Here is a 19,562-nt window from a genome sequence, read left to right on the forward strand (position 1 = left end):
TGTGACCTTGGGCAAGTCACTTCACCTTTGTTTCCTCATCCACCCCATCTCTTGTCTTGTCTGTTTAGACTGCAAGCTCCTTGGGGCAAGGACTCACTGTGTGTTTGTACAGAGCCTCGCAGAATGGGGCCTCGATCTCAGCTAGGCCCTCTATACACCGATGCGATATAACAAATAAATAATAAATAAGGCAAGATGAAGAGCACTCAAATGCAGAGGTAGGATGAGAGGCTCAGTCAGGGAGTTGCGGACGAAAGTCTGCAATACAAGTGTCAGTTCAAACACTGTGGACCCGTGATTTTTTCCCCAACTTGAGTGCCACACTTAAGATTAGAGTTCGAGAGGCATCATTTAATTCATAGCCCAATGAACAACCATGTATCAGTAAAGCCTGTTATAAGGAAGTCCGCATTGTAGGTAGAAAGGTACGGCTATAAAGTGACCAGTGCGAATCCTCGCTTCTCAGTGCTCTCTAGAGCCATGGGCATCTCAACATGTACCTCACCCCGTCAAAATACTGCTCCGACTGCTGATTCTACTCCTAGGATATCTGCTCTGCCCCATCCCAGCTTCATTCCCCTGGCCCTTCTGAAGCCCATCTGCCTCATTAGCTACCCTGAGATAACATTCTTCTGCCAGTGCTCGCTTCTTTTAAACACACATCGTCGGGGAGCGCGTGCCACAAGCATCTCCCGAATGCTTCCCATGCTGCTACTAGTCGTGGTCGCTCTGGGGAGGTCTTGAGAAAGTTGGTTCGCTGCCCAGTCTAGGTACATCCTAGGGGGATGGACTAAAATGTATTCACCCCATTTCTATCAGGGATGCAAACTGAGCACTTCAGTTACATATTTTAACGGAGGGAAAAACCTGCGAGACTAGAATGCTACAAAGTGTTTAATGTATTCAGCGTAACTACAGTAGAAAACATCAAGGCCTCTGCTGAGACTGGTGCAAAGTTATTAGCATAACAGGTGTCTCTGTCACAAGAATGACGCTTTAAAGACCTATCAAAAAAAAATTAATTCCCTCAATGCAAGAGCACCTCGTTCATTACACTTAACGCTGGTTTTATGCTGTCTTCATAAAGGATCAGAAAATTAGATAGAGGCTTCTTCCTCAACTCTCAAAAAGTTGGTTAATGGAACATTATGGAAATTTTCAGACAGATTTGGAGATGCTGCTGACAGCACTAGAGGGAGGAGACTGGACAGCTTCCTTGTTGCTTCACTCAATCAAGCTGCTGAAGCATGATTTCATCTGCGCTTTCCCCGCAGTGCTTCTGCTTTCCCTCCCCGCATCCGTGGGATGATCTGCAGGAGGATCCATTTATTTCTTCACATTTTCTATTAAAAGCCTCCTGAGCCAAATCAGGTGGCGGCGGGGGCAGACACTTTAGGGCTGGCAGCTCACGTAAGAAGAAGTGAATTGGGATGGGATTTCTGTGCCCACCTGCACCAGGGTCTAGTTGCAGACCCCATGGTAAAAAGATCTATGCCCATTTGCGTACAGCTCCCAACCAGAGCCCTGATTCAACAGCAGCTTTGCCACTGACTAGGGATGGGGATAGCCCAACTTCCAGTGCAATGGGCTCCTGTTAATGCCACTATTATCAACAAGAAGTGCAGGGACTCAGCACCACTGGAAGTTGAGCCATTAGTATCTAGTCTGGAAGGAGGTCCCATTTGCATCCTCACCTGGGCTTCAGTTCTCCAAAGCGGTGGAGGGAAGGACTTAAGTGCACACCCAGCTGGGGCCCAGATGAGGATGCTAATGGCATCTCCACCTGGGACAGATACCGATGGCCTGGGTTTTAACCATGCAGAGTGATGCAGCTGCTGGTGGCTGGAAGTGGAGGATGCTCAGCTCATCTGTAAATGGGGCTCTAAGCTCTTTTCCCCCAGCCCCAGTAACTGGGAGCGGGGTCAGCACTCTCGCATGGGGCCGGCGCTGAACTGGGGTGGGTGCTGGGCAGGTTCTTTGGACTGAGGAAGCTCATTTATTTGAGATAAGTTTGGTTTTTATAACTTTCCGATAAGGCTATGTGCTGAGGAAGCAATTCTCTCCCTCTCCTAATTAATTCCAACACAGATATCACAAGCTGGAAGCGCATGTTTTATGAATCTAGTTGACCTCCCGGTGAAGAAATGACGACACAGATGTTGTGCCTTCTTCATTGCCTCATTATTCACGTTACGCCAATTTCTTCCACCGGAGACGGCTGACAGACGAGAAGCCAGACGGCAGCACAGAAGCACATGCTCCCCCAAGAGGAGGGGGCTTGAGTGTCCCTGCATCGATTGGACCCTTCCACGCAGCCGCCAAGGACACATCGAGAAGGTCACGCTTTGAGCTATTTGGGCAGGGGGTCTCCTTTGGGAGGGCTCATGTTCAGAGGAGGAGAACAAACGTAGAGGACTCTGGAGACAACAGGCTACCTGTTAAGTGCCCAAAACGCGGGAGCAGTAAGCTCGGGGATTCTGCCGGCCAAGGTACAACTTCTTCAATGAAGCCTCAGGCAGAGAACGACCTGGAGCATTTGCCAGATGCAAGCTAACCCACTGGACGCGCCCCAGAAACATCAGGGATGTTTGAGATCCATTCACTTAGCGTGTGTCTACACTCAAAAGTTGCACCACTTTAACTAAAAGCCAGAGTAGTTAAAGCAACAACCAGCTCCCCTAGCGCAGACCCAGTTATACCAGTATAAACATGTTGTGGGCTGGGTCACACCTTGCTGCTATGGGTCAGGCGTACGTTGGTAACAGTGTCAGGGTAAATGTAAAGAGGTGGCTGAAGCAACAGCGGAAGGACCCAACATTCAGGTACATGGAAAAGCTCGAGTAGAAGCTGAACCATGTGGCCCAATGCTACAGCTTGGATCAGTGGAGCAGCTTGTCTGCGTAAGTGAGAGAGAAAGGGTGGGCAGAGACCAAAGTAACCAGAAAGCTAAGCAGATGGGAACAGAAGTGCTGGTAACATGGCCCTGACAGCAAGCTAAGAAAGGAGGCTTTTGGGGCACAGCATGCTGGCTGGAAAGGCAGGTTTGGAATAGCAAACAAAGGAATGGTCTCCTGCTGTTTGATTCCTTCTGTGCTCAGGAAAACAAGACTGTTTTCTACCATCAATTTCTCTTTCTAGCAGAAAGGCCCCAAACTTTGACTATCCACTTGTGTCAAAAAAGGGGTAACAATTGCTTATACCAGTATAGAGTAATCATCACATACAGGGAGAGGAATAACTATCAATGCATCCACACTAGGGGTTTTACCAGTATAGTTATACTGGTAAAATATCACAAACCACCACCACACAGTTATATCAGGACAAAACCTGCATATAGTTCAGACTTTAGAGGAACATGTACAATGCAAGGGACTCCTGCAACATTTGAGAACAGAAAACACAGGCACTTGGACAAAAACTCAAAACACTGATCAGAACTATTGTGCAGGACAGACATGAAGCCACACAAGGTACCTGGCCCCACCAGAGCTCAAAGGGAAAACTCTAGTCAGAGCTGCATTCCTCCAGAAAACACACTCTGTGTGGGATGGAAGTTCTTGCCATATGGTGCACAGATGAAAATGCAAATTAATGCACAGGGATAGAGCTGGATGCTGGCAGGGAGCCTGCAGGAAGGAAGATCCTGAAATGAGGTGGTAGCCACTTAAAAAAAAAAAACCCTCCACCAACCCCTATGCAGATACTAAAGCAGGAACCCCAGGGCCAGACCCACAAGGCAGGGATATGAGACAATCGGCATTCACTGGATTTTAATCTCCCTAACCAGCGTAATCAGGAGCAGCTCCAATGAAGTCAGTGGAGTTAAACAGAAGTCACACTGGTATTAGAGCAAGTCGACTCAGGCCCACTGCACCCATCCCCGGGCTACACTTCACAGCAGGCAGGAAGAGGTTGCTATATCAGAGTGAAATGTTTAAGAACACACCTTTTGCCCATCTCCGAAGCTGGCAGAACACAGCCCCTGCGACTGATCATTAGGGAATCATCAGGATACATAAGAACAGTAATAAAAATGGTAACGTATAAATAAGAGCTGAAGTAGAACAGAATCCACAGGGAGAACTGGATTCCAGCAGCTAGCTGGCTAACGCCAATGACAGCCAGGCAGAAAGTGGGTGTAGGAAATCTGACGAGGCTGGTTTGCTTTTTATTCCAGACACTCATATATTCCATAGCCGGGAGAGAGGAAGGAGATGAAACAAAGCCGTGAATTTGCTCATTACATTTCCCTGAAGACATAAGAGCCTGGTACATTCCAGCAATAAACCCAGCAGAGTCAGTGGATGAATTTGTCTATGCAAACACACACCTGCGTGCATTGTTCCAGCGTCTGATTACACATGCACGTCCCTGGCACCATTGATTTCAGCGGAGTCACTCCTCTCACAGCAGCATCGGGGAGGGCAGAATCCAGCCTACAGCATGCATGACCAAGGGCCTTTTGCGGCTCGCAGGGTTTAGAAATTGCTGCTTTACCAGTTTCTTGGAATGAGCCATTGCACCAGTCCAGTTGGTAGATGGGTTTTAGCCTCCAGGCTTTGGGCAGTGAGTTGACGCAAGACTAGTGCCGGTGGTGTTTACCTGAAGCATATCCCTACCTGGAGGCTGCACACCTGGGTGCATGCCTCGCCTCCCCAGGGATCCTTTGAACTTTGCGCTCAGACTCTGACCCAGCACAATTCTGGTGGCTTTGAGCAGGGCTGATTTACCTCTTTGCTCCCCCTCCATCATTGGGAAGATTCTTGCCATGCCTCCTTTTGATCAAAGAGGAACTCATTATTACTCTCAAATCCATTTTTCAGCTCACGAAGGGCCATAATACAGCAAAGGGAGAGGAATCCTGCCTGTCAGGGTTTGGCTTCAGACATTTCTTGCGAGCTTGCCAGCAGGCAACAATGAAGCCAGCTCCTTCTGGGAGGTACCAGTGTCTTCAACTTCCCGTCATCAGGAACCTGACTCCATCTGGCTTGTGGGCTATAACCACCAATGCTGGCTTTGGTGATGGGCTCTGCTTACATGGCATTTAGCATGTGATACATGATACTCCACTCCAGCTAGCTTGGGAGACCTGGGTTCAAGTCCTTACTCTGCCACAGACTTCCTGGGTAACCTTCGGCAAGTCACAGTCTCTCTGTGCCTCAGCTTCCCACATGTACAATGTGTCCTATCACATCAGGATCAATACATTAAAGATTGCGAGGTGCTGAGAGAGGCCACACAAAGTGCAATAGATAATGTGCTCAGTAGAAGCACCGAGAACCAAAAGAGCTACATTGTAGAGATTAAGCATGCTCCTTTCACCAGCTCCTGCAGCACTCCCCCTAGAGTCCCCTAAATAAGACCCATCTCCAAGCCAGATGCTGTTAAATGCAGCTCTCGGCATGGATTTATAGTGGCCCAGAACGATAATTAAACAGGGGAACAAGCTGGAGGGGGGAAAAAAAACGGAGAACTGCGTGTTTTGTTTAATTCAGCAATTTACAGGGCAAGAATAATTAGTGGTTTTAAATGTTTTGACACAAGCAGCCCCAATAATCATGATAAATCATATCAGGCATATGCCCAGATCCTTGAAGTGACAGATGACAAACAGAGCAGTGACAAGACGCTCCATCATGCATGGAATCATTGAGTTAATGGAAGAATTATTGCTTGTGAAATCCACTCCAGTCCTATTGTGGGGAACATTCCAATTTATCAAAGCCAAATGAACATTAATTGCTGCAGCCTGGTAAATTTTCGAGCCGCTCTGACCTTCATTGAATTTTAATCCAAAACAGATAAGATTTACTTCCACACAAGAGGAAGCAACACAATTAAACCTAAATGACAGCTAAGATTATGGAAAAACACACAACAGGTGTAATGACAAAAATATTGATTCCTTTCTACATGTCATTGCGCAAAAAAAAATAAATAAAAAATATCCTGCATTTGCATATTCCCCTGCCCCCCCCTTTTCATTCAGGAGATGAATTTTGGATGCTCAAACCAAGACGAAAGGGGTGGCAGACAGTAATGGAGACAATTCCCTCTAACTGCGGTAATTAATGTTATGTCTCATTGGGGAGAGATTAGGAAAAACAGTGAGGGGGAAAAAACAAGTATTATTTTGCTATTAAAGATGCCCTTGAGCTGGGGAACATTAGCAGCAGAAGCTGGATTTGGGTAATTGCTGTATTGTATTCATGGCTTGTACTCATACCCCAATGACCAGAAATACAGCCACGTGTACCCATCGAATGTATCCCCATTCTTAACCTTCCAGGCAATCCCCGACGTTTATCCATTCCTATCGGGAGCATCTCTTACTCCCCATTACTGCCAGTTCTGGGAGCTGAGCTCTGGTTCTCCTCCCCTTCCCTAGGGGAAGTAGTTCAGTGTAAACACAATTAGCTGAATTTAAAAGGATAAAAGTTCCTCACGCTTTCACTGCATTAAGAATATAATGCAAAAGAACCAAAACCAGGAGCACCAGAAGACTAAGTGAAGGATAAAGGAAAAGCAACTGTGAAAGATACCAAGTACCATTACATGGAAGGTGTGATAGGGTCACTCCTGCAGCTCATTTGCACGATGTTATCCTCACCCCCACCGTGAGCTGCACTCTGCTCCCCAGCTCACACCGTCACTGCAGAATTGCACAGGTTCCCCCTGCTTTTTTGGTTCCGCCTCCCGACTTGGAGCACTGATTTTAGCCTGTTTACCACAAGTGCAGCGAACACGGAACGTACATCTGCAAGCATCTCAGCCTTCAGGACCTGTATCCCCAGCCCCATCCTCTTGCACTGTACACTCCAGGCAGAGAACAAGGCTACCAGAAAACCACGCAGTGCATAAGCAGCATCAACAACACCACAAATCCAAAAGAAAAATGTTTCTTTAAGATGGTGTTCAGTCAAACACACAACGCTTCCTAAAGCGCGGTCACCCAATCCCAGACATAGATACTCCACAGGCAACCTTAACTCTGTCCCTGTACCCTGCCATGCTGCAAATCAGACACAGAATGTGCACGCAAGTAAAGGTAAACAGCACAGCTCCTTAAATCAGATTCAAAGATAAGCCCAGGCCATGCCAGTTCCCTCCTGTCCCCTATGTGAAGCAGGTGAGATCATAGCTCTATCTAGGCTGCTGGTGAATGGGACCCACAGATAGCGTGTGTAGAAGGGGTGAGGTTGCAGTAGCTATTCATCTCCTACGGGGAGTGCAGGGGTGGCCTCAGAACCACTTCTGCATAGCAGTCAGGATGTGTCTCGTCTACCGAGGGGGTAAGTAGGGGAGACTGAATTTTTTTGGCATAAAGTGGAATGAGAGAGAGGAGAGTGTTTAGCAAGTCTAATGAGTAGGGCCCTACCAAATTCACGGCCGTGAAAAATTCATCATGGATCATGAAATCTGGTCTCCCACCGTGAAATCTGGTCTTTTGTGTGCTTTTACCTTATACTATACAGATTTCACGGGGTGTTACAGGGGGGTTGGAGAGTTATTGGGGCGGGGGGGGTGGGGGTTGAGGTATTGCCACCCTTACTTCTGCACTACCTTCAAAGCTGGGCGGCCCGGCGGCTGCTGACTGAGGGCCCAGCTCTGCAGGCAGCAGCCCAGAGACCATACCACACCCTGCCATCCTGACTTCTGCGCTTCTGCTGGCGGTGGCTCTGCCTTCAGAGCTGGGCTCCCGGCCAGCAGCTGCCGCTCTCCAGCAGCACTGCAGAGGTAAGGGGAGCAGTAACGCAACCCCCCCTACAATAATCTTGTGACACCCCCCCCCATCCCCCAACTCCTTTTTGGGTCAGGATCCCGACAATTACAACACTGTGAAATTTCAGATTTAAATATCTGAAATCATGAAATTAACCATTTTTAAAATCCTATGACCGTGAAATTGACCGAAGTGGACTGTGAATTTAGTAGGGCCCTACCAAGGAGGGCAAGAAAATGGTGTGGTCTGAACTAGAACGGCAAGATGGAATATCTATGGGGACGGCAAGAGGTTAGGTACTGAGTGAGCCCAGGCGCTGGGGTCTGGCACAGTAGGTGGTCGATGACACTGCAGGGAGAGTATGAGATAGTTATGGGACTCCTATGGGAGTAGCAGAAGCGGTACAACATGTACGTCAGGCTGCCCTGGGATGTAGGTTTAGGGGGGTCAGGGATAAGGCAGGGCATAGCGAAGGCTGCGTCTACACTTAAAACACGACAGCTATGCTGCGGCAGTACGTCGGTGCAGATATTTATTACAGCAGCGGGGGGGGGGGGGGGGGGGGAGAGAGGGTCTCCTGTTGCTGTAGTGAATCCACCTTGCTGAGAGGCAGGAGCTAAGTCAGCAGAATTCTTCCATCCACCTAGCGCTGTAAAAATGGAACTTTGGCGTTGTTAAGCCAACTTCTCGGGGTGTGGATTTTATTTATTTATTTATTTTACACACCCATGAGCAATGTAGCTGGCTCAATTTAATTTTTGAGTGTAGACCAGCCCTACAGCTATTTGAGCAAAACACACCCTCAGATGAAAAATCTCTTCTGAAAACAAAGCGTTTCACCTGGTTTTGCGTAAGCTGTAAATTTCGCATGGTTTTGAGGCAAAAACCATATATCTGCTCCCATTCACTCAAAACTTGGCCCGGATTCACTTGAAAAGTTAATGAATCTTTCAACTAGACTGGGCAAAGTTTCAAGTTTGTAATGAAACCCAGCACTGGGGTTTCACTCAGTTCTGCGAGATTCCTACAGGCTATTCCACATGGGAACACGCATATGAGCCACCACACCAAATCAGACCAACGGTCCCTCCAGGACCACATCCTCCCTCCAACCCTGCTTAGGAGAGAAAGGTGCAATTATGGCATCAATTTACACCTCGGAAAAGTGTCTTCCTAACCTTGACCACTTAGTAGTTGGCTTATGCCCTGAAACATGAGAGTTTATATTGCTTTTAAAAAATTGATCCCATCTAACATTAACTGTGAATGTTCTCATTAGCCACATAAATGTCTAATCCTTTTCTGAATTCAGCTAAGCTCTTGGCCTCAGTGATGTACTGTGGCAATGAGGTTCACAGGTTAATTACGTATTATGAAAGAACAGGATTTCCTTTTCATGTTTTTAGGTTTGTCGTCTTTCAGTTCCATTGACTGTCCCCTTGCTTATGAATAAGAGCATCCAATTTACCTTCTCCATCCCATTCGTTGTTATGTATGCTTCTATCATGCCCTCTTTCCTCTCCTCTCTATAGTCCCAGCCAATTCACTCTCTCTTTATATGGAAGTGTCAAGGCAATGTATCTTTTTATAGATACATATACTTGATGTCCCAGCTAAATCCGCAACCCACTTCTGTAATGCATTTAGTGAACTTGCTTATGTAGGTTTGATCTTTTAAAAAAGGGGAGCAAGTCCCTGCTCAAGTGGAAAACAAGGATCCAAGTAGCCCAGAAAAATCTAGCAAGCACAAGTTCTGAACCAATGCACGAATTCAAAGCTATGAACACATACATTAAACAGGCGTGGACTGGAGATACCTTCCTACAACTGCCCTTTCCGTGCATTCTCCGCCGTCCAATGCAGTTGGAGGGCACTTTCTCAGGAGTCTGTGATTTCAGCCCCCCAGCAAGACCACTCAGCAATGAAGAAGCAACACAAACATAACCATAACAGCTAAGAGAGTAAGGATTGCTCAGTGGTTAGGGCTTTAGTCTGGGATTTGGGAAACCCAGGTTCAATGCTAAGCTCTGCCACAGACTTTCCTTGGGCAACTAAGTCACTGAGTCTCTCCGTGCCTCAGATCCCCATTGGTAAAATGGGGAGAATAGCACTTCCCCTGTCTCACAGGGTGCTCTACGAATAAGGACCCAGATCCTATGGTAACAGAGGCCTCAGTACCGAAGACAGACTGATCCAAACGCTTGGGAAGACGGAAACTGCTTTTGCAGAACCCTGCAAGTATCAGATTCATTTTGTCATTCAAAACCACACAGGATCCGTCCACTGCTGACACCCATGTAATGGGTAGGCGTCAGCTTATAAAAAAAAAAAAAGCATTAAGACATTAACTTGCCCTCACCAACTTGTCTCGTGTCAGAACTTAACACTGGTGAGAAGTGTTCCATATGCAGCACACAGAGGCAAGGGAGGCTTCCGTATGCAACACCCCTGCCCTGGAGAGAATTACCTTTAGAAACAGGAATAACTCATTTTCCAGGCCCATTCAGTCATTTGTCTTGCTCTGCCAAACCCCAGTAACCAGGGACCGCTATGTTGGTTGGGGATATAGACGTTTGACACCGGAAGCTGGACTGAGGCAAACCAGCCTATCACCCTTTTAGCGCCCCCGTCTCACTTCCGTCCAGCCACCAGTCCCTCCCAGCTGCTCCTCTTGGCCCACCAGATTGGGCAGGGAAGGGAAGAAAGATTCACTCACCATGACAGAAATGTGAAGAATGTGCATCTGCTCCTCCACGATCTCAGAAGGCTCTTGAAGGGTGGGCGGGGTGGCCCGGGACAGCTGCTCAGCACTGCTCATGGAGACGTGGAAATACAGGGTGCCGTTCTCCAGCCACTGCTGCTTCCAGTGCACCAAGGAAATATCCGCCACAGTCCCAGACATCTCTGCAGTAACAGAAACAACTGGGGTTCAGTTTCCGCACTCACGAGAGAGCTGCATTCAAACACACGTCCCACGTCACTGCACAACAGACAGACCACCTGAGAGAGAGACTTGCTCCTCTCACCCTAGTGCTTTGAGCAAGGGACTAGGAGCCAGGACAACTGGGATCGATCCCCCAAACTGCATCCGATCTGCTGGGTGACCTGGGGCACATCACTCCATGTCTGTTCCTCATTTCCCCCATATACAGAATGAGAATACTGCCCTTGCTTCAGAGGCTGGGGTAGTTGTGAGGCCTAATTAATTACTGGCTAGAAAGTGCTTTGAGATCTTTGGATGAGATGTGCAACAGAAACGCAAGATATTTATTGTAATCTGTTTTTAAACACTGTTCAGCCCTTGTGATAGGGCTGTTATGTAAACCTGGTCATTCTTTTTTGCAAGCTAGGAGAGAGAGGAATGGTGTACACACACGTACGTTTCTTATGCAATGAAAGGCAGAGGACCTCATCCCTGAAATACAAGGTCCCTTGACTATCCTCCAGCTGTACAGATGCTCAAGAACAACATGTAGCTCCTAGGGATCTGAGGTGTTATCTCAACAGGGGTTTTGCCATTAGTTCAAATTGGAGGAAGAAGCCAGAGAGCAGAGATCAGCAGACAGTTATAAGAAAAACACCAGGGTGGCCAAACTTACTGACCCTCTGCACTGCCTTCAGCAAATTTCCAGAAGTTGGTGAGCTGGGCGCACCTGCCAGGGCTCAGGGTTTCTGCTCTGCAGCTGGGTGGTGCAGCACCACCATCCTGCCACAGGCAAGAAGCCCCAAGCTTGCCTACCAGACTGGTAGGCAGAGAATGGGAGAGGTGGGACGACTCTGCGACCCGCACTTTAACTGTAAAAGAGCCACATGCAGCGGCTCGCAAGCTGCAGTTTGTCCACCCCTGAAATACGCCTTTCTCCAGGACTAGCTCACTGGCACAGCAGGGCACAGAAAACCAGTCACAGCCATTTCCTCAGCACGGTGGAAAAGTACAAGGAGACACCAGCAGGAGGCAGTGCCGGTGGGAAAGCAAGCTGCTGCACGAGAGGGACACACCTGGAATGGCTCCTTTGTTAGCCTTCCTCTGCTGACATGAACTCCTGCTCTCATGCCCCGGATACTCAAATTTACACCGTAAACAGCCTGGGGCTGGGATTGTATCATACCAGGTTTTGCAAAGCACTTCGGGGACCATAAATAATCAGAGGCTTGGAAAATTCAGACCCCTTCTAGCCGAAAGCAGATGCCAAAGAGAGGGAGCCTCTGGCACAACCCAGGGACAGCAGCAGCCTGAAACTAAACAAGACCCTGAGCAGCCTCACAGCTGCCAATAAGGTTGGGAGCAGCCGTGGTGAAAGACACCGGCCTGGTCAGTTTCACACCGGAGCCTCCAGTCAAGGGGCTGATTAGCAGCTGTCAGTCTGCAGACTCAGGAAAACATCGCAGGTGTAAGGCTCTCCTAGTAGCCACCTAGTAGCATCTAGCCTTCGACCCGTTTCTGCAGAAGTCAGTGGTTCCATTCAGGCCCCTTCACTCGGCAAAGAAAGCCCCCCGCTCTTCAGGGGCAAATGGATTTTTCCAGCCCTGAAAGCAACACACGTTTTGCATCAGAAAACACACGACTCCTACGGTCATTGTTTTAGACAAAGAGAACAATCACGCGCTCAAAGAGAAAGCCTCATCAAGAAATCCAAACCTTTCCACAGGGCTGGGTTTACCTGTCGATCAGGTTTCTACTGTCCCACAGCAGGCTGGATCCCTGGCTGCAGTCTGCAGCGACAAGGTTAGGCCAATATTACACACTCCCTTGCTCGCCTCCTCACTAATTATTCTATCGACATATCAGAGACAATGGCATCACCACCTGAATCTAATGGGAGGACAGCTAGATATCTCGACCTTGGAAGCACAGCAACCGCTAGTTTGCCCACTCTGTTGAGAATAAACTCCTGCCCAAGCCTGGAATACAAAACAGAGTAGGCTTGCACCTCAGAGATGCACGAATTCACTGTCACTCCGCCGCCGCCAAAGCAGGTTTTCTGCAAATAACCCAGTCCCCATCCCAGCAAATAAATAAAGCCGTTTCCAGGAGCAGCACACACCAGCAAAGGTGGCCCTTGCATTTGGCTCCCTGCAAAACAAAACTGAACCCCAGAGGTCACATTCAAGGACACTCTAGGGTTAGATAAAACTTAAAAGGAGTCTCATAAAATTAAAATCCCACATTCGTACAGCACCTCGCACAGAGTTTACCTCTCCCATAAGCGAAACATAGCTCCCTCTGGGAGGAACCTAGCATTGCGCCTCCTATAGGACACTAAGGTATGAAGCCAGCCCTGTGTCAAAGGAGGGAGAGGTTGGGGAGGCAGAACGTGATCTCACAAGAGCAGGAGGGCTTGTCCCGGACACAGCCCAACTGCAGTTTGGGGAAAGCGCTACGAGCCCTTTCAATGAACACAAGGAGATGGGGACCAGTTTAAATGTCATTTGAAAGATGGGACTTCCATCAGCACTGAGCCGATCTGCTGCCACTCGGAGGCACTGCAGCCAAAGGGAAAAGTCCCTGCCAAGTTTCGGAAAGGAGGTTCAGCCAATCATTTTTATTCCTAGGACTATGGCCGTGTCTACACTTAAACCAATATAGCTAGAACAGGGCCCCTGCAACGTAGAGTGTGTAGACACTCACTAGGGTGACGGGAGGGGCTCTCTCATTGCTCTAGTTTATGCAGCTCCCTGAAAGGTGGTAGCTAGGGCAACAGATGAATTATTCGGTCAACACTGTCTACACCACGGGTTAGATTGGCTTAACTACATCTCTCAGGGTGCGGATTTGTCACACCCCTGAAAGACGTAGCGATGTCAATGTAAGTTTCCAGTGTAGACCAGCCCTGAGATGGAGAATCTGTGCTGATGCTTCTTTGTGGTTCTCAGGCCTTGCCTCCCAGGCTGGAAACACTCCAGAGTCAACATCCCCCCCAATCCCTACTCCTTTCCAGGAACTTCCTTCTCCCTGCCTGAATGTGGTGCCTCTTAGTCAGAGCAGAACGTTTTGGGGAAGTTTTGAAGTTAGTTGAAATACAAGACCTCACTAAGCTAGACTCCTGGGAAAGGAAAACGTGCCGTATTCATCAAAGCCTCCTCCCAAAGGCGGCTAGTCTGGAAACTTCAGCTTATGCTTCATTCCACAGTTTTACTGGAAATCCTGTGTCTAGGCAATTTCTGATAAGGGCTGGGTACAAAATTTGGGTGCCACTTACCACAGATTAATAAACCTCAGAACACACTAGCCTATGGGTACATCTACCCTGCAGCTGGGAGCGAGCCTCGTATCCCCCCCGCCCCCATTGTCAATACAGGAGGATCCCATCTGCATTTTGGCAGTGACTCCCCCTACTGTGTGTGTACTCCTGGGCTCACAGCTGCACAGACTTCAATGAACTCCTGTCTGCTGCTAATCCCTTTCCCTGCCCCTTTTCGCCACCGACAACCCCGCTCGTATACGCCTCTCCCAATCTCATCACTTCTGACTCCCCTCTTCCCCCCTCCGCCAGACTCTCCTTATGGTCTGTCACCACCCTCAACCCCATTCTCACTATCCCTTCTGCTGCACTCCTTGACCAGCTCTCACCTTGATTAGCAAGGCGCTGTCTGACCCCACTGCCTCTCCAACCTCCAGTGTGGCCGGAAGGCTGCTGCTGAAGGTACCTTCTCTGCTTCTACACTGGCATCTTCCCCCACCTCCACTTCCTTCAGGCATTCCCATCTCTCACCTCAGCCCATTCAGCATCTTCACCTAGAGGCCTGGGCCTTCACAAATCCTCCCCCACCAACATGTCTGCCTCATCTCCAGAATGCCTAATTTCGCTGTTCCTTTTGCCTCCTCCCATTCTCTGCACCGTATCTCAGAATGCTCCCACCTATGCCTGGCTGTTCTCGCCCACCCAACACTCTCTCTTCTCCTTGTAGCACCCACTTCAAAATCCCCTTCTTCCACACATCCCTCCTGCCCCCCCCACACCCACCCTTACCCAAACTCTCGCCCTGTGACTCGTTTTCAGTTCGCCGCCTCAACCTTATGCTGCAAGCTCTTTGGGGCAGGAAGTGAGTCTCACCCCGTCCTATCAAGCACAGGTACATTAACAGCAACGTACAAGGGGTTTGTTTTATTAATAGCCATAGGCATGATGAGATGCTCCTTCTCCTGCATCCAAGATGGTGTCCATTGCCCCAGCAGAAGGTCTGGTTAGGGTGAGCTAAAGGTCCCATCTGGCCATAAGCTCTATGCCCTTGCAGAGTGGCAGAGCCTTTCCCTGCACCCCAAAAACTTTGGTTTGTGTAGTGTCACACCCCCATTGTTGGGAACAGGTAAACAGTCTCTTATAGCAGAACCCAGGAACTGGGCTTGAGCCAGCCACTAGGTCACCTGTTCGTGAAAAAGGTCCAAGGCGAGACCGAGAAGTAAGATCCCTTCCAACTTTGTAATTCCATTTTTTCTTTTGCTGTTTCTACAATCCTTATATATAAACATTTCATTGAAGTCTTCAAGTCACATTACTATCAAACTTAAAAGAAAAAGGGCCTAAATGCATTTGGTCGAGAACCAAGACGATTCCCATAAAAGCAGATTATGCTGACATGATGAATATAAAATGAAACAGCAGATATTAAAGTTGGAGAATTGTTACTGCATGCCTTCCAGCTCCAGGCCGGCTCAACCCCCTCCTGCTCCCGCCCCCTTTGTTTTACTGAAAGGGAAGCAAAGCAACCACAGCCGTTTCACCTTTCTCTGGTTTCCAAAGTGGGCTGCAAGTCTTGAAATATTCAATAGCCTAAACCCATTCCCCCACCCCACCACACATACCTCCTCCCCAGTCCTTGTGGAGTGATTTAGCATTCATCAGTTACTCTGGAGGTTGCAGCCCTGCCTTATCTGTCATGGAGTTTTACAAAGCATGTTTTGTATTTAATTGGCTTGTTCTTTCTCATCTGCCCTGCTTATTGTATTTTCATTTAACTCCTGAAGGTCATTATTAAAATAAGCCAATCTGCCCAAGGCAGCTCATCTCTGGAGCATCTCCCCATGATAACCAAGCGTTCCTTGTGCTTTGCTTTCCTTCTTCCCGCTCTCTACTTTTTCCAGGTTGCTGGAATCCACCAGGCTTGTCTACGCAAAGGACCAAATCCCTAGGGGAAAAAAGGCTCCAGGGAATTTCCAGCACACAGATCATGTCCTCTATGCCCCTTTACCCAACACCTGGCCTGGCACCCTCCCAACAAAGATTTCACTCAGCTCACAAGGAGACTGAATTGTTACCACCATTGAAAGAGACCAGAAGAAACTGAGTACGGATCTGGGAGTATATATATATTTTTATAACGACCATGCTTGTGAACTGATCTCATGCCGGCTAGAGCCAGACCTAGCGCTGTCAACTGCTTTGGAATCTTCTCACCCGCAGCTCTGTTCTGCCCTGCAATAAGCCCCCCGTTATATGCCCTGGGTTTCTTCTGCACTGAGGTACCCACAAATGTAACCCCCATTTAAACGTTATTCTGTAAGTGCTTCAGTGCTATCTACCATTGAAGATATAATCCAAAATTATGCAGCATCTCCCAGACAGAAATCTCCGCCCGCCCTTGGCAGCACAGGATTGCTCCCTACGGAATTGAGTTTTAGTGCTGCGTTCAGATTAGTTTCAAAATGACTCAAGCAACGGGGTTTCCCCCACATCCCCTGGGAGACGTATTCCACAGACAGGCCTAACTTGGAGGAATTTTTTTATCCCGCTCATCAGCTTGCACCTTCCTTTATTTCCCACTTTCAACACTGCTTTGTTTTCTCGGGCGTCTTTCTACAAACTGCCCTGTCCCCACAAACACACTTCACAGGGAAATGTACGCACAGGTGCACAACTGTGAAAGGCAACAGAGAGGGAAGAGAAACTCAGAAGGTTAGGAAAGGAGGAAGATGGTGAAGGTAGCATTTTATCCCATTACTCTTAATTATCTCCCCTATTTATGTATCTACATTTAACATCTTTAGAGACATCTCCTGAGCCTCTAGGCATCCTGATAACCATTTACCACTCAAACCACTAACAACAAAAGCAACAGATCCCTGTTGGCAGATCCCAAACACAAAGGCAGCCATGCAACAAAGACACTTCGCTCCCTCTTCAGATCCCGAAAGAAGCCCCTCACCCCAGCCTTCCCCAAGGGCCCACTGAGATAGGCTTTGCACTATGACTGACTATTTGGGAAGGGAGGGAGTTCCAGAATCAAGGCAGGTCTCTCTTTCACACCAACTATTGCATGGGGTGATGTCCTAGGCCACAGGGGACTCTTCCTGTTCAGCTGGTACACCCCTTGGAGTGCTGGTTAGGCACCCTGCTTACACAGGGAGCTGCCTTGTGCATTAAGCTTCAGCTTCTGAGCGGATTTAGGTTGTAGCCCCAAGTACAGCACGTTGCTGAAGTCCAGACTAGAAGTGCGGACGACTAGAAAGGGAAAGGACTCAAACCTCCCAGAGATGGAAAAAGCCACCCTGGCACTGCTGCTGTTAGTTTTAAAAGTATCTCAGGTTCTGTGAGGGGAAGTAGGGGTAGCTAAGTTGCAAAACCAGGCAGCAAATGCTGGCTGCACACCCTCAATCAGTGGACCCAATGCAGGCCCTGCCAAATCCACTGGCTGCTTCTCCCAACTCTCCATAATCACCTCCACCTTATCTGGGTTGAGCATTGCTCGCATTCTGACAAGGAGACATGCTCAGCCACTCTCCAAGCTTCCTTAATGGGAGACAAAGCTGGGTGTCCCCAGCACAGTGCCAGCATTCCCACCCACACCTCCTCATTAAGCCTCTGGAACGGCAAGTAAGAGCCAACAGCACCTAACACTGCAGTGCCCTGAGAATCCCTCTCCCCCGCAGAGCAGAGCAATTCACCTAATGCTGGGCTCTGCCAGCAAAGGGAACAGAAACCCTCCAAGCCAGACAAGCCAATACCAAGTCACAATCAAAGGTAGCTGATATAGGTCTAACATCAGCACCGCATACTGATCTTTAACCATCACCCGATGCAGATGAGCCCTTGTACCACCTCAATCACTTCCTTCCCCTCTTGATGTTTATGTCCTTCAGATACAGCCAGCACTGTCCTACCACCCTCATAAGATCTCTGCTGGGCCACAGGGCTAATCCACCCACCCCCACCCACACACCCAGCCCACAAAGCAGTTCATAGGGTTGCCAAAGTATCAGAGGAAACTCAGCGGCTGCAAGAACAAGCTCTCCAACCCTCACAGCAAAGAATTTACCATGAATCCTTTGCCTCGCCACCCCCAGCATTTTGGAAATGCCAAGGATTGTGTTGCATTTGGTCTCTTCTGAGCAGAAGTCACCAAGGAGGCTGAACTAGCTGGTGCTTTTGGCCATTTGGAGGAGGAACCACGAAGCACCCAGCTTGTTTTCGCTTGCAGAAGGTGTGAGCCTGAGCTCTCAAAGAGATGCAGGACCAGTGCAGGCACCTCCTTGTGCTACCACACCCCTAGAGACCTCCTAGCGTGAGACCTTGGAGATTTACACACATTTGCTCAGGTTCTCCCCTCAAGCACTGGGTTCAGTGGGAGTGGGCTGCACGTGGCTGAAGGCAGCATTTGGCCCAGTGTTTATTCCTATTGCTACGTTCATTCAGCCTTTGGTTTCTCCAAGGCAGACTATGTATTCTGGCTGGGAGCTGGAACATCCTCTTTGCACGGATGGCGGCTGTAGCAAGCTCTTCAAGGCAGCGTAGAAGGATCTCTGCAAGAGCAGCCATCCTCCTTGCCAAGCTGTCATGTGGTCTAGTTAGGGGAGAACAGCAGCTGAACCAGCTATTCCAAGAGCTTCTAACTAACAAACAGTGATTGCTCTGCAGACATTTCCATTAGCACAACAGTGACTCTGCAGGCTCTATCACCAGGTCCTAATTAAATCCCAGCCCCTCCAGCTGAGCACCATCCTCTCAGTGGAAGCCCGCAAGACGTCCCTTCAACTGAGTTTATACCAGAATAAGCCTGCCGACTTGCATGGAGTGACTCCTGATTTACTCTGGGGTGAGTGGGCTCAGAACAATCTGGATATTCCCCCACTACCCAGGACTAGTTCATAAACCCACATTTGGCATCATGCTTTAAAAAAAAGAAAAAAGACTAAATTTAATTAAAGTAAGTGTAAGCTTGGATGTAAGTTAGAAATCAGGGCTGAGATTCTGGAGATGAGAGAGGCAACAAAGAGGAGGAAGAGACCGATTCTTAACTGTGCAACCCCCCCCCCCCCCCCGCCTCTGAGTTGTCAGAGGTAACGGGTGGGATGGGGCGTCCCAATGCAGATGTCCCCACATCCCTTCCCCGTTTCTAATCAAAGTCCTCCTGGCCCCTATTTGAGTGAGTGGTTATTGATTTGCCAGCAGTGCGCTGTCTACAGATCATAATCTGACTCTATATCCTTTAAATAAGCGTGGCGCACATTCCATGTTCTTATGGCTGCTTTGATTGTAATTCAGTCTCTAGTACATTACCCTTATTTATAATGCCAGGGCTTCAGCACGGTGCCTCAGGCAGCCTAAAATTATTATAGAGCCCTTTTGACTTTCAATTCCATTCCATTCCATTCCATTTTTATTTGTCAGCAGAGACTCCGATTGACCAAGGACGTGCGCACAACAGAGCACAGCCGTGAGCAGGGAGGCTGCCCGGCCAAGTGTTCAGAACAACCCTTATGAAAACCACTCTGTCTCTGCTCCAGGAAGAGACCTGGAGACTGGAATGGCAGGTGGCTCTGCTGGTCGCACGTGAAGTTCGTTTACGTGGCTTTCTAGGGGAGCTGCAGTGCTTCGGGGCCCTGGATTCGACTGGGGGG

General features: G+C 48.6%; 1 protein-coding gene across 2 annotated transcripts in view; it reads right to left on the minus strand.

Annotated features, from left to right (window-relative positions):
- ASTN2 (astrotactin 2) overlaps nucleotides 1-19,562 on the minus strand; it is a 604,755-nt gene that overhangs the window by 513,829 nt on the left and 71,364 nt on the right. For both annotated transcript variants that reach the window (XM_048822555.2, XM_048822556.2), the window contains exon 2: nucleotides 10,443-10,630. In XM_048822555.2, coding sequence (XP_048678512.1) covers nucleotides 10,443-10,630 — 188 coding nt within the window. The remainder of the gene's footprint in view (nucleotides 1-10,442; nucleotides 10,631-19,562) is intronic.

The sequence above is a fragment of the Caretta caretta genome, chromosome 16 (genome assembly GCF_965140235.1).
Source record: "Caretta caretta isolate rCarCar2 chromosome 16, rCarCar1.hap1, whole genome shotgun sequence".
Classification (NCBI taxonomy): Eukaryota; Metazoa; Chordata; order Testudines; family Cheloniidae; genus Caretta; species Caretta caretta.